This window comes from Chlorocebus sabaeus, chromosome X (assembly GCF_047675955.1).
Source record: "Chlorocebus sabaeus isolate Y175 chromosome X, mChlSab1.0.hap1, whole genome shotgun sequence".
Lineage (NCBI taxonomy): Eukaryota > Metazoa > Chordata > Mammalia > Primates > Cercopithecidae > Chlorocebus > Chlorocebus sabaeus.
In genome coordinates this window covers 102,739,497-102,756,669 of record NC_132933.1, presented here as the reverse complement: position 1 = coordinate 102,756,669, position 17,173 = coordinate 102,739,497, and the positions used below count along the sequence as shown (strand labels likewise).

General features: G+C 39.4%; 1 protein-coding gene across 4 annotated transcripts in view; it reads left to right on the top strand.

Moving 5' to 3' along the window:
• CLCN5 (chloride voltage-gated channel 5) overlaps window positions 1–17,173 on the top strand; it is a 162,412-nt gene that overhangs the window by 130,314 nt on the left and 14,925 nt on the right. For 3 of the 4 annotated variants that reach the window (XM_007991720.3, XM_007991719.3, XM_037994925.2), the window contains 5 exons: window positions 2,708–2,859; window positions 5,353–5,452; window positions 8,690–8,877; window positions 13,459–13,581; window positions 14,519–14,725. In XM_007991720.3, the coding sequence (XP_007989911.1) occupies window positions 2,708–2,859; window positions 5,353–5,452; window positions 8,690–8,877; window positions 13,459–13,581; window positions 14,519–14,725 (770 nt within the window). Of the gene's footprint in view, window positions 1–108; window positions 585–2,707; window positions 2,860–5,352; window positions 5,453–8,689; window positions 8,878–13,458; window positions 13,582–14,518; window positions 14,726–17,173 lie in introns of those variants that run through there. The other variant, XM_007991721.3, reaches the window with a different exon arrangement.

The window sequence follows — 17,173 nt, the reverse complement described above, 5'->3', positions numbered from 1 at the left end:
ATAGAATCGTAATGAATGTTATGTGCATTTTTGTGTCTGGTATCTTTCTCTCAGCATTAGGTTTGTGAGACTTTACCCACGTTGTTGCTATCCAGTGTATTTTTTAAAAAGCCTTTTTTATATTTGCTTTTCTCCCTTTTATACTTAGGACCCCTGTAACTCTAAATTCTTTTGGGTATTTCTACTTTGCCTTCTTGGACTTTCTGCTAAATGAAGATTAAGACTTGTCTGGACCCAGGTTTCCTGAGCTGACCCGACTGCCACCAGTTTGATGGCATTTGTTTAGATGAGACTACATCTTTAAGGCTTCTGTGCCCGGTTAAAAATCTTCCTTTCTCCCAGGCTGGTCCAAAGGTCTGGTCACGTGACTCCAGCAGTGACATCACATTCTGACCGCCAGGGAACACTGGTAGTTCTTTAGGTGGCGTTTGTTGCTGTGAAAGGCAGAGAATGCAGCAAGTGCCCTTCTAAAGCACTTCAGACTGGGGCTTCTTTTGTAACAGCTCCCCAACCTAAATGACCAAATGCGGGCTGCCAAGGTTATTTCTTCCTTGAGGCAGAAAAAAAGAAAACTGTGATTGAAGGTAAGCAGACTTGAGCCCGACCAAGGACTGAAGCATGCCCCCCCGGGAGCAGGGGGTCTGGAGAATCGCACACAGTCTGTTGTAGGATTCTAATCACTGCCTGCTCTTTGAGAGGGGCCTGACAATTGCGTTTCTAAGGAAACCGGACTACAAAGGAGGAGGATGCGGTGCTCATGTTACCTAGTGATGTAATAGGATTCTTTCTTTCCTGCTAGAAGCTGTTGCAGATCTTCATTTTGCCTTAATATCCTTAAAGGTGGGGGCCTCATTTGATAGATAGTGTAACATTAGATAGTTATCAGATGATTTTTAAAATCAGTTTCACAAAATCCTGTTTTTCCCCTTCTGAAAGGAAAACTCTTAAACCAGAGCAAATTCAACTGGAGCATTAACCTGCCTTAAAAAGTAAATATCTGGTTGTTTGGTGTCCTGTGTTCATGTCAGCATGGGACTTGAGAATTGAAACAGCTTGCCCTCCCCCACCTCCACACATACATACTTTATCCTCTTTCTGCGCTCATTTCCTAGCTGGCTTTTTCCCTCTAAGCTCTCAAAAACACACCAGCTTTCATCTTTATCGGTATGACACTGACATGATAGGAAATGCTGGGCTGGTGATTCAGCAGCCATCCATTTTACAGTCAGGTACGAATGAAGATATGGAAAGGACTTTGGTTTGGGGTTTTAAGATTAACTTGCTCACCTTTTCCACTCCACCCCCACCCCACCCCCACCCTACAGATGATTTGGACTCTGCAGAGTTTTTTCTTTCAAATATGCACCTTGCCTGTGAAAGGCGTGCTGACTTAAGTATTCAGAAGACTTACAATTGGTCAACCAATTGTAAGTACAGCTTGGGGTGTTCCTTCAAACTTTCCCCATAAGAGTGCTAAAGTTGTCTGTTTGGAGTTTACAGTGAAGATGGGGATGCAGATGGGAGGAGAGGGAGTCAGTTCAGGCCCACTTGGGCCTCCTCTGCAGAGGGATTCATTACCAAACAGTCTGGAGGAAGCCTTGTCCCTGCCAAGGTTGGTGCTGCAAATGTGAGCTTTGGCTGGGAGAATTAAATGATGACATTACTCTGCACTTTTCCCCAGTGTGCATTTGCATAGATTCCTCAGTACTGTTTTGTATTTTGTGTTTAATAGCAAAATCTTATTCCATCAGATGATGTTGCTGAAATATTTTGTCAAGTTTAAGCCTTGTGTGAGTATAGCTTGTGAGTTTAAAACTTTCTCCCTCATTCCCACCGTTCATCAAACAGATTTTGGTTCAGCTGATATTTACTGATTCTTGGATATGTGCTAGACACCGTAGAGAAGGGAACGATGAATCAGATATCGGGCTACCAGCAAAGAGCTTCTAGTCTAGAAAGGAAGATAAAGCATGCACAGAAGTAATTGTAATAAAAGTACCCAAAGCAAAGTAAATAAGGGACTATGGTGGGTAGGCAGGTGGATATGTTTCTTCCAGTTGAAGGATCAGAGAGGGACATTTAATCACTGAATCATGCACTGTTCTTTAAATCTCTGCTTGTAAATCTTAGACTGTGCTGACATACTTAGAGTTCCTACAAGCCTGTTACGTCAGAGATCAAGTCTTATACCTATTGAAGGGAAATTTGTACATTCCAGCGAACTTAACTTGTGAAGAGGCCCACATGCTTTATTTGGAGTCCCCAGTCAGGCAAAAACCACTTCATAGGATTGAATTATTGCCTTATAAATGTAAAATGGTTCTTGATGTGATATGGCTGCAAGTGCCTTTGACCCTTTTCTCTCCCTTCCATAAACTGAAATACCTAAGCTGCTCCAACCTCCTTTTTGTCTTTTGTTTCATAAATCCTTTCCCATTGCACATCAACTCCTGTTGTTTCTCTCTTTGTACTGTCACTCTTATCTGTCGCTTTCCATTCACACTGCCTTTAGCCACTCATCATTTTGTGCCTACACCACAGAAACCTCTGAATGTAATGGATGTTCCTACCAGGTGACTGTATTTCTTTATCAACCCCAACTGTAGTCATCTGATAGTTTAAGGGCCTGCCTTTTGGAACCAAAAAGAACGTGTTAAAAATGTTAAGAGTTTCTGAAGTACTAATGTCTGTTTCTTGTTCAATACAGAGGACAAGTCGTACAATGGTGGAGGAATAGGTTATTCAAATAGGATCATGGACTTCTTGGAGGAGCCAATCCCTGGTGTAGGGACCTATGATGATTTCAATACAATTGACTGGGTGAGAGAGAAGTCTCGAGACCGGGATAGGCACCGAGAGGTAAGACAAAAGACGACACTTGGGTAAGTGTTAGGAAATACAGGGGAAGAAATTGAAGATACATATTCTTTCTATTCTTTCCTTTCTTCAGCCCTGGATGTGACTGAATCTGGTTTCTGTTGGCAATATAGGGTTTCATGTTTAAATTTGTTTTTAAAGACAACTTGCACATAAGATTTTTAATTACACTTTAAGTTCTAGGCTACATGTGCACAACGTGCAGGTTTGTTACATATGTATACGTGTGCCATGTTGGTACTTGCACATAATTTTTATCCTAAATTTTAAAAATTGTATTTAATGATTTATCTTCCTATAGTAAATAGTCAAAAAGGATCCTTACAGCAAAAAGGGATATAGATGCCTCTGAAGAGAGGTGAAAACAAACTTGGAGGAAAGTGGCAAAATAAATGTCAAAGATCTTCCTTTCCCATCTCATCTCTCTTTTATGGTTTTTTCCTTAATGCAGGATATTCATAACAAAGAAAAGTAAATGATTTTCTGTTAAAGGAATAAAAGAAAAAAATCTCAGAGCCCTAGTGTTTACTGAGTTTACAAAGTAAACTCCTTGTGATTATTGCTCTTGTGCAACCATAAAACCAAAGTAAACTTATGCTTTCAACTCCAACAAAACCACAAGACCAGTTAAATTCAAATTGGGGACATTAACTTAATGTGATAGGTAATAGATGGTACGTAAGTACCATCTATGGTACCTGCTATGGTACATAAGTACCTGCTATGGCACAGGTTCTTTTGAATTTAGCAAGAGGATTTCCCCACTTCTCTCTTTTTGAAGTACTGTGAAAACTTCTCAGAGATACCTGCCAAGGTCATTTGCCTTTAACTTGTTGCTGTGTATCATTTAAATTAGGGAATCACAATTTCTGGTTTGTAGTAGGGCCACATGGAGAGCTTATTAAAAAAAATAGGTGTCCAACCCCAGAGATTCTCAGTAGGTGGTTCTCTGGTGAGTCACTTCTTCAACCCACAATAGATATTATTATTATTTTTTCTTTCTTACTATTTCTGCTTGGACTCCAGATTTGAAATGTGATTTTTTAAGCTGCCCCATTCTCTCCCAAGTTCATGATTTCCTCCTCTTAGAACCAAGCAAATGTCTTGAGTAGTCAGATGGAGATTGCCTTTCATTCTTAAGCCTTTCCAGCTCCTGACTGGTTTTCTCACGCCACCTGAACCCAGGAGTCAGGTTGTCCCAAGTATAGGTTTTGAGAAATTCCTTCTTAATCCTTGGATATTTGGTGATTCCCCTGAGTTTTCTTGCCACAACTCAAAAAGTTGATCACTATAAAGCATTTCATGTTTTTCATAAGATTTCTGCCATTTGGGAACATATACACATATTCTTTTTATCATTATGTATCAATTCATCAGGCAGGCTTTAGAATTTCTGCCATCTGTAATTTACCAGTTTGTCATCAGTTGCATATTCAACATATTATCCAGATTATGAGAGTCACCTGTGATATGACAAATGTGCACTTCCTTTTATATTAATGGTTGCATCTGAGGCAAATGATGCCAATTAGTAATCCAAAACCAGTTAAATTGTGTTTATCAAATAGCCCAAGGGAGCTTTTTTTTTTTTTTTTTTTTTTGCATTAACTGTTCATTATCAGAAGGGAAACAGTGTCACAGGGAAAAATGTAACTGTTCCTTTCCAGTACTGAAATTGGAAACTTAGAGTCACAGGTCAAAACTATTTTAAAAAATGCTTTTGAAATTTTCAGAATAATTGATTGCTTGTGATGTTACTGTAGATAAGGTGGGGTAACTAAGTTGCCATTTCAAAGATAAGAAATAGAGGTACAGAGAAAGGGGAGGTACCAGTGACAAAACTGTCAGAATGTTGATTTTTAAAATGTAGGCCCTGAAGGGTTAAATTGTTAAGTCTAGGACTTAAAAGATAAAACTTTCTGCACCTCCTGATAGCCTTGATGTTACCAGCAGGTTTTTGATACATTGTTGCTATCACTTAGTATCTGTGACCACTGTACAATTAGAGGTTTGTGGGATTAAGTCTGGGAATTTGCCTGACCTGAACCACAGCCCCCAGGTATTAAGCCTCAATTTGTACTTTTATCACTCAAATAAGCCTGTGTTTGTTTATTATTTGAAAAACATTGAAACTATTTGCTGTGAGTCAAGAGATTGTCCTTGGAATATCTGATGTCCAGGACAGAAAGATACCACTGCAATAAGCAAAACAAGTTGATGCTGTAAGAAATGAGCAGCTTGGGCGGAAGCTCTGAATAAGGGATTTGCGGGCATTACAATACTGTAGATGAAGGTGGGGTTTCAGTAAACCTCAAAGTTGTTAGTGAAACTGGTTGAGCTAAAGATTATGTGAAAAGTAGCTCCAAATTGGTCTCTATTCTCCAGTGATTTGTCTTTGTGTTTCTTTGTTGAACAGTTTTTAAGTGAAAAAAGGGTGTGTGTAGAGTGTACCAATGTTTTATCATTTTCCCCTAGATTACCAATAAAAGCAAAGAGTCAACATGGGCCTTAATTCACAGTGTGAGTGATGCTTTTTCCGGCTGGTTGTTGATGCTCCTTATTGGGCTTTTATCAGGTATGGTAAACTGTTAGTTTTCAAAACAAATCTCCTAAAATTGTGGTATGTCTCTCCCATAAGTCCTGAGCTGAGTCAGGTACTGTGTTTTCCTATTTTTCTACCTTAAATGAATTGCTGGTGAACCTTGTAGAAGCTCGATGTCCCCATCTGTAAAGGGTACTAAGACCTGTAATTCTTACCTTAAATAAATGAGGAAATGCATTTAAATGTATTTTGTACACTATAAAATACTGTATCCATTTTAAGGTGATGTTAGCCATTTGGTGCTTGTTTTGAGGAAGAGCCCTTCTGTTGGAGATGGTTTTTTGTTTGTTTTTTTTCTTTTTTTCTTAAATATATACTGCATGGGTTTTAGGAGATAAGATGTGGAAGAGGACTTCCTGAGACATTTTGTAGGTGTTTCTTAAACATCTACTCTCTCATTTGGTGATGCAGAAAAGTATGTAAGATATGGCTCATACTCCCAAGAAGCTTATGATCTCATTCTTTCACAGTGGCTGGGGGTGGAATGGTGCCACCTTGCCCTATAAACTCCATCAATCTCCCCCGCCACTCCAAATAATATACAGTCTCACTAAAAATGGTATAGTTGCTGTACAAATACAGCTTTCAACCAAGTTCCCAAGAAGGTTTCTCACCCAGTGGAGGAAGCAGAGGGCCAAGGACACTAGGTAGAGATGGTAAGAGGTGTGTCCTTATGGCATTAAAGGATAGGGCCTAGGCAAATCTGTAATCTTGAGCTGAAAGAGAAGTTACGTGGAAACCTGGAGGTGGAAGGTATACAGTGGTAGTTAACAGCAAGTAGATGCTCTAGTTTTAGGCTGCCTGGATTTGAATCCAAGCCCCACCACTTGATAGTTTTGTGGCTTTGAGCAAGTTTCTTAACCCCTGGAAGCCTTAGTTTACTGCTCTGTAAAATGGTGATAATCAAAGTCCCTATGTTAGAAGTTTGCTGTGAGGATTAAATGAGATATAGCACATAATAGCACTTATTAAGCACAGCAGCCGGTTGTTAATGTTGCTGCCGCTGCCGTTACCAAGAGAGAATAATTCATGAGCCATGAAGTAGGATGTGACTGTAGCAAATGAGGAATGGCTTATCTATAGCTGGGTTTTCAAAAATTGTGTAGGGCAGGGATTGGCAAACTTATGCTGTAAAGAAGCCAGATAGTAAATATTTTAGGATTTGTGGGTCAAGTGTTCTCTGTAGCACCCACTCCATTCTGCTGATGTGGCATGAAAGCAGCCATAGACCATAGGTAAACAAACAAGCCTAGCTGTGACCAGAAAAGCTTTATTTGCAAAAATAGGAGATAGGCAGGATTTGGCCCTTGGGCTATAGTTTGCCAACCCATGGCCTGGGGTGTTAACTCTGCCCCTTCTGGCTCTTACAGGAGAGAGAACATGGTCTGGCTGTTTGGAGCTGCCTAATAATAGACTGGGTGGTCTGTAATGCTAAGTATTGCAGAGAGGCTGAGGAGAAGGAAGATGGCTGAGAAAAGATTATATGACCTAGCAGTTAGGAACACAGCAGTTGCCTTGAAAAGCCGTCTCAGAAAAATATTAGGAGCTAAATCTATTCGGTTGGTGCAAAAGTAATTGCATTACTTTTAATGGCAAAAACTGCAATTGCTTTTGCACCAACCTAATAGATTTCAAGGGAAGGCAACCACTGTAGAAGTTTTGGTAGTCATAGGAGAGAGAGGAAAGGTAAAGGCTTGAAATGATAACAAGGAAAAGGGACAGCATTTTATTCTTCAGGGTAGGGGAAACCTAATAAAATTTGTAACCAGAGAAGAAAGAACTGACTCTGGGGAGGAGGAGAGGTAGAAGGAGAAGACAGGATTGAGGGTACCAGTGTTAGGTGAAATAAGACATGCACACATGAAACAACCAGAGAATAAACCAAACTGTATAACATCATGGTAATTTTCTGAATCCAGGCAGTAAGAGTTAGAAGGCAGAGAAGATTGTGGACCGGAGTGGCCAAGAGTAGGTGTCAAACAATGTGTTAGATTTGACTAGATTCTTCAAATATGTAAATAACCTGTGTTAACACTTTTAGCACCTACCAAAACATACACATGACATGGCCTCCCGCCTGTTGGAATGTAGGCATAATATCCTCAAACTTTTAATGTATTTCTTGTCACTAGGTGGTCAGTGAATATTTTTCTTTCCCTTGTACACACAGGGTATTTTGTTTTTAAGCATTGGAGAGCAACAATAGAAGCAGTGTGTCTGAATGCTGGAACAGTCTGGGAATTCAGAGACTGTGAATTTTATGATGGCTTTACTGTTTCCCTAAAGCATGATTCTGGGCCATTTAATTTCTTTATGCTAGAGTTTCTTCATCTGGATGACAGAAATGATGAGAAGGCCAGAATCTAAAGTACTATAACTGTCTTAACCCTATCAGTCTATTAGCCACAGTGCATAAGACCCCAGTTCACGATTCCGTTTCCTCATCATTTTCTTTGGTGAATGTTCTGTGTATAATACTGTTTGCTCTTTCTCAGTAAGAAAACTTCAGGATGTTCATGTCTTAGGTTCAGGAGACTTCAACATGTCTATAGCTTCATCTCACCTTCCATGCACATCACAGTTTGTGCTTTGATAAATTCAGCTCCTTTAGCCTAGAATGCCTTCCTGCCATTGCTCAAATTCCCTTGTCCATGGAGCACAATCCTGCTATCAGGGCTTAGCCCTTCTCCCCATAATCTTCGTCAGCTCTCCTCTCTAAGCAATCTCAAATAAACATCATAGAATATTCCTCAATGTTGGGCAATTCACATTTTCTGAAACTTGTGTGTGTGTGTGTGTGTGTATATATATATATATATATATGTGTGAGAATAAAAGAATCTTTAATAAACTTGACTCTTTATGGATCAGTATTCATAAAGTTGAAGTCAAAATAGTGTTTTTGTCTTCTTAGTTCAGCTTAAAGACAGGCCCACTAGCCCCTTGCTCCCACTCACCCATTTTGCTTTCCCTAAGTCCCTTCTATATAGAAATTCTACAGATGGCAATGTTTAGTGCAGAGATAATAAGTGAAAATCAAGCAAACACACAATGAGAAAGAGGTTACAGGTGGAATGGGGAAGTATGTGCTCATCTGTTGCTTTGATTCCTTTCCCCTCATTTTCTCTGACAAAGCTTATTCTGAGGACCAAAGAACAGTTTCTGAGATTCAGTTTAACTTTGGCCTTTCCCTCCCTCCCCACAAATCAGGTTCATTAGCTGGTTTGATAGACATCTCTGCTCATTGGATGACAGACTTAAAAGAAGGTATATGCACAGGGGGATTCTGGTTTAACCATGAACATTGTTGCTGGAACTCTGATCATGTCACCTTTGAAGAAAGAGACAAATGTCCAGAGTGGAATAGTTGGTCCCAGCTTATCATCAGCACAGATGAGGTAACGTGTAGTGATGTTTTATGAGCCATTGACTTTTATTCTTACATTTATTTTGTTTCTTATACTGTGCTCACAGCAATTGCGGAATCTTCCTTTATTTTCCTTTCCACAGAAAGGGGAACCAGTACCAGCTGCCTTTCTCTGTGGTTTAAGTGCAGCTCTATTTCCATCTCTGCTGATGTGTGGAGTCATTTGACGCTTATGTTTAAAATGGTTTTTTGTTAGCTTTAATAAGCCTGGTGTTTCTTCTTTGGTACTAGTACATAGTGTGACTGAATTTCTTTTTTTTTTCTAATTATTTCAAAAGAAGTGTCAGAGGCAGCCAACAGGTGAGCTATAATTTCTAATGAAGGATGGAGTGGGTTAAAAATGTGTTTATGCATATAGATACAAAAAATGATTTTCCCTGAGCATTACATTAGAACATTGAAAAAAGTACAATGCATTCCATGTCAAAATAACAGAAACCCAGGAATAAAATTGCCTATCATCCCATTTTGTGATCAAATCAATATTTTAATTTGTCCTTGTCTTCTAGCACTTTTTTTGTTTTCTTGAGACAGGGTCTTTCCCTGTCACCCAGGCTGGAGTACAGTGACACGACCATAGCTCACCACTACAGCCTCGACCTCCTAGCCTCAAGCAATGCTCCCACCAATCCTCCTCAGGAGTAGCTGGGACTAAAGGCGTGCACCAACACACCTAGATTATTTACTTACTTATTTATTTATTTATTTATTTTGTAAAAATGGATTCTTACTGTGTTGCCTAGGCTGGTCTCTAACTGTTTGGCTCAAATGACCCTCCTGCCTTGGCCTTCCAGAATGCTGAGATTACAGGCATGAGCCACTGTGCTTGGCCTAGCATACGTTTTTTGATGCTAAGGTAACTTTGCTTATTTTTCAGTTCCTTACCTTTCTTATACCACTCAGTTATATGTTTGATCTCTCCCACTGAAAACAAAGCACACAAAGCAAAAAAACTCTCAGCTCCCAATTCCACCCTGACTTCCGCCAACAAAGACAGGTACCATCTTAGTTCACTACTCATCTATTTTGTTAGTGAGGGAAACAAGACTAGGATGTATATTTGTACTTTTAAACATTTATATTACCCACCTTGGTCTACAAACAATTTGAGGTGGCATGTGCACACACATACAGAAATACAAACAGTCCAGGGAAAAGGAGGATAGGAAAAGAATAAAGATAGAAATAGGAGTGTTTATATACATATATGACTATGCATATTGGCTTAGGTAAAGGGTTCAATAAAAGGGATAGATACATGCTGTATGTTTGAGAGGGTTTAGGTCTATGCTTCTCAAACTAGGGTAAGGTCAGCATGCCAGAGGGTAGGTGAAACCATAGGACAAACGTTATTTGCCTTCCTAGAGCATTACTTTTTCCTGAATATTTGGCATTTTTTTCAAAAATTATGTGTAAATAATCATTTAAAATGGAATGCAAAATTTCATACTTGTTAAGAAAAAAAAAAAAATCTTTCAGCTCTGCTCCCAGGTACCCTGTCCCATACTCTGATGCCTTTGTTTACTCTCTCCTAGATTAGGAGAACTTAGGTAGAAAAGTTTGAGAAGTCCTGCGACTTAGGGTGAGAGAGAGAGAGAGAGAGAGTATTTCCCTTGCTTTTGGGGGGATTCTTTTATTTTAAACATAATTGGCCAGGCATGGTGGTCTGTAATCCCAGCACTTTGGGAGGCCGAGGTGGGTGGATCACCTGAGGTCAAGAGTTTGAGACCAGCCTAGCCAATATGGTGAAACCCTGTCTCTACAAAAAAAAAAAAAAAAGTATATATGTATATATACTTTTTTATATATATATATATATATGGATGCCAGGTGTGGTGGTGAGCGCCTGTAATCCCAGCTACTCGGGAGGCTGAGGAAGGAGAATCACTTGAACCTGGGAGGCAGAGGTTGCAGTGAGCTGTGATCGTGCCACTGCACTCCAGCCTGGGCGACAGAGTGAGACTCCAACTCAAAAAAAAAAAAAAATCCTCTCCTCCAAGGACTGAGTGAGGTGTGCCTCATGCCTGGAATCCCAGCACTTTGGGAGGCTGAGGAGGGAGGATCCCTTGGGGCCAGGAATTTGAGGCCAGCCTGGGCAATATAGCGAGACCCCTGTGTCTAAAAATAAAAACTGGGCATGGTAGCAACCACCTATAGTCCCAGCTACTCGGAAGGTGAGGTGAGAGGATTCCCTGAACTCAGGAGATCCAGGCTGTAATGAGCAATGATAGTGCCACTGCACTCCAACCTGGGCAATGGAATGAGATCCTGTCACACACACACACATACACACACACACACACACACACAAAAGTAATTACAGATTCATAGGAAGTTGCAAAACGGTGTACAAGGAGGTCCTCAGTACCCTTCCCCCGAGCCTTCCCTCCCTCAGTGGCAACAGCTTGCATAACTGTAGTACCACAGCAAAACCAGGAAATTGACATAGGTACAATCCACAGGCTTTATTTCACCAGTTTTACACACATTGATTTATGTATGTATTTGTGTGTGTGTGTATGCACGCACACATGTAGTTCATTGCAATTTTATCCCATGTGGACATTTGTTTAACCACCACCACAGTCAAGATTTAAAACTGTTCTATCACTGCAGGGCTCCCTCATGCTGCCCCTTTATATGTGTGTAAGTGTTCCAACAGTTACTTTAAAATTGGAGCTTGAGATTTGCTCTGGTGACAAATTTCTCCAGCTCTTCTTTTTATGAATGAAATCCTTCCCTGGGGAAAGAGTCCTCTAGGTTTTGTTTTTTGTTTTGTTTTGTTTTTTGAGACGGAGTCTCGCTCTGTCACCCAGGCTGGAGTGCAGTGGTGCAATCTGGGCTCACTGCAAGCTCCGTCTCCCGGATTCACGCCATTCTCCTGCCTCAGCCTCCCGAGTAGCTGGGACTACAGGTGCCTGCCACCACGCCTGGCTAATTTTGTTGTATTTTTAGTAGAGACGGGGTTTCACCGTGTTAGCCAGGATGGTCTTGATCTCCTGACCTCGTGATCCACCTGCCTCGGCCTCCTCTAGGTTTTAAGAAGCCTTCTCCAAATGGCAGGAAATTGGCCTCCTGGTCTCTGCCTTTGGCCAGTTTGAGTTACTTTTCCTTTCACTCCTTTACCCTCTATGTTTCCTACCTCTGCAGTCTTCTTCCTCCTTAGCGACATTGGAAAGGCAAAGAAATAGCAATCATGTGTTCCTCTGAGGGCCTAAGATAATGGAAAACCTGTGTCAAATTTACAACTCAGAAAAATCCTGAGCATTCTGGTTCTCTTTGTCTAGGTCAGTGAGTTACTTTAATAGTGTTTTGTGTTTTGAAAAGTCAAAAGTCCATTGAGTTTTGTATTTTATGTAAGTTGAGTGAGTTGCAATTCCTAATATTTCTACCAGTAAACATAACTTCCTAATCAAAATTGCTTTTTTTGTAAGACATGACTATTTGCAGGCCCTTTAGTATGGATGAATCTTTCCTGCTGGTCAGAGCTAGATTTCTTTTGTGGCATGCTTCGTTTATCACAGGGGAATAGTCTCAAAAAGTGTATTCTTTCCATTTTAAAAATAGTTGTTTCCATTTTATTTATTTGTATCTGGTATTGCCAGGGTCCAAAACTTTCTACTTATAAGGTTGTTGCTGAGTCTGTGGTACTAAAATTTTCTTGAAGATGTAGTTATATGTGGACTCTAAAAAAGAAAGTTGAGTAAACAGAACCAGAGAACAGAATGGTGGTTACATGGGGTATGGAGGAGGAGGAAACGGGGAGAAGTGAGCCAAAGGGTACAAATTTGCAGTAAGGTAGGGTGAATAAGTCTAGAGCGCTAATGTACAGTAGAGTTAATAATGCTGTATACTAAAAATTTGCTAAGAGTAGATTTTAGATGCTCTTACTGCACATACAAAGAAAGGTAACTATGGAAGGTGATATGCATGTAAGTTTATTTCGATGTAGTAACAATTTCACTATGTATGTATATAAAACATCATGTTGTACACCTTAAATACATACAATAAAAAATTTTAAAAAGTAAAGAAAAACCAAACACTCACAATTTTGTTACTATAAACTATGAGAATTTGACACCAAGGTACGTAGCCAAAGGTGAATTTAGTGGAACTTTAGATCTGCTCTTCACTTGAAATGTGAAGCCAAGGTTCAGCCATTCCAAAAAAGGGGGAGGAGGTGCTCTTAAGACTCTTGGTAAAATGATATAGAATCATGTATATTTGACTACAAAACCCATCAAAGCACTCATATAGACAGAGAATTTTGTTTCAAGGTTTTCAGTTTGCTCTTTTCCTTGTTCATCCTTAGAATCCATGGTAAATTTCCTTTGGGTATAGCAAAGCATCTCATTTTCAGTACTAAGTGGCCTGACAGTGTTTCAGTAGTTGACGATTCAGAAAGAAACGTCTTGAACAATTTAATTTTGGTGTTGTTTTTTTTTTTTTTTTTGGACTTTTTTTCCTGAAAAAAACATTACTCAGAAGAGCTGCATGTCTTATTGAAACCGTCTAGGCTAAAACAAGCTTCTTTTTCCCCCTGTTCCAGGGAGCCTTTGCCTACATAGTCAATTATTTCATGTACGTCCTCTGGGCTCTCCTATTTGCCTTCCTTGCCGTATCTCTTGTCAAGGTGTTTGCGCCTTATGCCTGTGGCTCTGGAATCCCTGAGGTGAGTCTGTTAAAATGGTTTATAAATGGTAACAATATGAATACTTTTTGGTTAAAATCTCTTAATATGTATTCCAGCACATACCACAATTTGATGACTGTTAAACAGGATCGGATCCTGAGGCCATCTAAGGCCTAGGTCTTTCCACAAGTCCCTCTCAGTCTGGGCTACCTGGAAATTAAAGGGAGTTGATTCTTAGCCTCCTGAGGGTTCCTGTTGAGCCAGGCGCTGGAAAACCTCCCCTGTTCACTATCCAAAAAGCTTCCAGAGTATATCCCAAGATTCTGAAAAAACAGTGTTATTGTCAGCTTTTTCAGAGCAAAAGAAAGAAAATCATTTGGTACCTTTCCCACAGTATGATTTAGGCTACATGGGGTGGTTAAAACCCTGTTTCTAACTACTTTTGGCTTAGATTGCTTGACAGTGACTGAAGACACTGAGACTTAGATTACCAGGATGACTTTGCCCTTCCCCGTTTCCTGACCAGGTAATAAGTCACTTTTTTTTTTTTTTTTTTTTTTTTTTTTTTTTAAAGCCAGGGAATCAAGACTATACCTAACCTTTAAGGTTGTTTCAGGGACATTAGCCTTATCTTCTCAAAACATGCCTCTTGGGCTACCAGGTTGTAACAAGAGGCAAACACCTATCCCTCCCTCACCAGCTCCTCCTTCATATATGCACACTCTCATATTTACAATACATCCTTGTCCAGCTATCACTCCCCTCCCCCTAAAAAGAGGGAGAACATGAAAGCTTAAAGAAGAGTTCTTGCTTTCTTTGGCTCCTGGGCTCCCTTCCAAACAGGGATCACTGTAGGTCAAGCATTTATATGTCACTTATTCCAAAGGTGCAGTTTCTATAATGAAGTCCAGATTTTTCTGCTTAACCTTGTTGACTTCCTTAGTCTATATTCAATCTTTCTTTCTTTGACCTGCAGATAAAAACTATCTTGAGTGGTTTCATTATTAGGGGCTATTTGGGTAAGTGGACTCTGGTTATCAAAACCATCACCTTGGTGCTGGCAGTGTCGTCTGGCTTGAGCCTGGGCAAAGAGGGCCCTCTAGTGCACGTGGCTTGCTGCTGTGGGAACATCCTGTGCCACTGCTTCAACAAATACAGGAAGAATGAAGCCAAGCGCAGAGAGGTAATAATGAATGGCCTTAATAGTCTCTTTTTGGTTGTGACCATAAATGATACAGTCTTAGGGGGTGAGAATTTGAGGGTTCTACCAATGTTAATGTAAACACCCTTTGACCCAGCAATTCCACTTGTAGGAATTTATCCTACAGACATCCTAGCATGTGTGTGCACAAAGGTGTATAAGGATAGTGCAGCATCTGTCAACATAGTAAAAAACTACGAAGCAACAAAAATGTCCGTCAACAGGGAACTGATCTAATAAATACTATTCTGTTCATACTGTAGAATACTTTGCAACCATTAAATGAGACAACCTTATATATATTGACTTGGAATTCTGGCTATGAAACACCATTAGATTTTAAAAGCCAGTTTCTGAATAATGTATATAATATAATTCATATTTTTTTAAAGTGTACATGCACTTATTGATAGAAAATGTCTGGAAAGTGGCTTTACCCCAAACTGGTTTTACTTTTTTTTTTTTTTTTTTTTTTTTTTTTTGAGACAGGGTCTCACTCTGTCACCCAGACTGCAGTGCAGTGGCATGATCATGGCTCACTGCAGCCTCGACCTCCCTGGGCTCAGATGATCCTCCCACCTCAGCCTCCCAAGTAGCTGAAACTACAGGCACACACCACCATACCCAGCTAATTTTTGTATTTTTTGTAGAGACGAGGTTTCACTATGTTGCCCAGGCTGGTCTCGAACTCCTGCGCTCAAGCAATCCTCCTGCCTCAGTCTCCCAAAGTGCCGGGATTACAGGCATGAGACACCATGCCTGGCCTATGCCAAACTGTTAAAAATGTTTATCTATGGTGAGTGGGAGAGTGAGGGGTAGTGAAGGAGAAGTAAGAATTTTAAGTTTTTATTGTATATAATTGTATTCAAGTATATATTGCTTCTCTTACAAAATAAGTAATAGAAAGAATAGATTTTAAAAGAAGTTGTTTATTGCTATGGAATAGTACATATAAGTGCAGTGTATGTTTCAGATGTTGGTTTTTTCACCTTCTATTTCTATCTAACATTATACTTGAATTAGTTTCTCTCTGTATTGGACCTCTCTCTACCTTTTGTTTCAGCCCAGCTAAATTAGTCCCACCACAGCAACTCTGTAGTGGTTGTCATGTTTATGCAGTTGTTAATGTATGCTGTTTTGAGGAGGAAGGACTTTTTTTAAAAAAATGTTCCAAGTCATTGGTTTACTTTTTTCTTGCTATAATTAAGGGCCTAAGAAAATAATGGCTCTTGCTTTATTTTCTTTGAATTACAAAGAAGTCACATATGGAATGGGTCAAGATCAAGGTCATTTCATTTAAAAGGATTTTTCACAAAACAGGAACCTAATGATTTCTTATGAAAACCAAAAAAAAAAAAAAAAAAAAATTAACCACAAGACCCAGAAGGAAACTCAAAGATACTGAGATTTCAAATATAGAATAAATTTTGATGGTTCGGTTCAAGGGAGAAAGGTCCTGGCACAGTTAGAAAAGAGAGGAAAGCTAGCAGGAGAGAAGATGGGGAAATATGAAGATTGTTTAACTAACTGTCATGCAGTAGAGGGACTTAAAGGCAGTGTTAAATTGGTGAGGTTGTTAAATGGGAATGATGTTCAACAGAAGGGAAGAGTTGAAAAAACATTTTTTTTTTTAGAAAGGCTTTATTAGAACAGTTATGAAATTTGAATGAGATTTATAGATCATATAACAGTTATTAGTGTAAATTTCCTATTTTGATCATTGAACTGTGATTATGGAAGAGAATGTCTTTGCTTTTAGGACAAAAAAACATTTATATCCTAAATGCACTGAAACATTTCAAGGTACATGAGCCTTATATGTGCAACTGACTTTTCTGAGTGAAATTCCAATTCTTCAGAAAAAAATAGAGAATCATAAAACAAATGCAGCAATAGTAGCAATTACAGAATCTACATGAAGATATGTAGGAATTCTTTGTGCTGTTCTATCACCTTTTCTGTGTTTGAAATTTTTAAAGAAAATATTATAATGGTTAACAGTGAAGTGGTGATTGTTGCTGGTTTTGCATGGATGAAGGTAAGTTTGAAACTACAGATTGCTGGGGACTTTCATTCTAAAAATTGGCATTTTTGTTCAAATAGTTTCTAATAAAATAAGAGGGGAATTTGATTTGGCTGTTTCTCTATACAGATGCCATATATTTCTCCAGCTAGGCTCATATGAATGTAGTCATGTCTCAATGACAGGGATACGTTATGAGAAATGCATTGTTAGGAGATTTCCTCACTATGCAAGCATTATAGATTGGACTTACAGAAACTTAGATGGTCTAGCCTACTACACACCTAGGCTTTTATAGCCTATGGCTCTTAGGCTACAAACATGTACAGTATGCGACTATACTGAATACTGTGAGCAATTGTAACACAATGGTAAATATTTGTGCATCTAAACATAGAAAAAGTGCA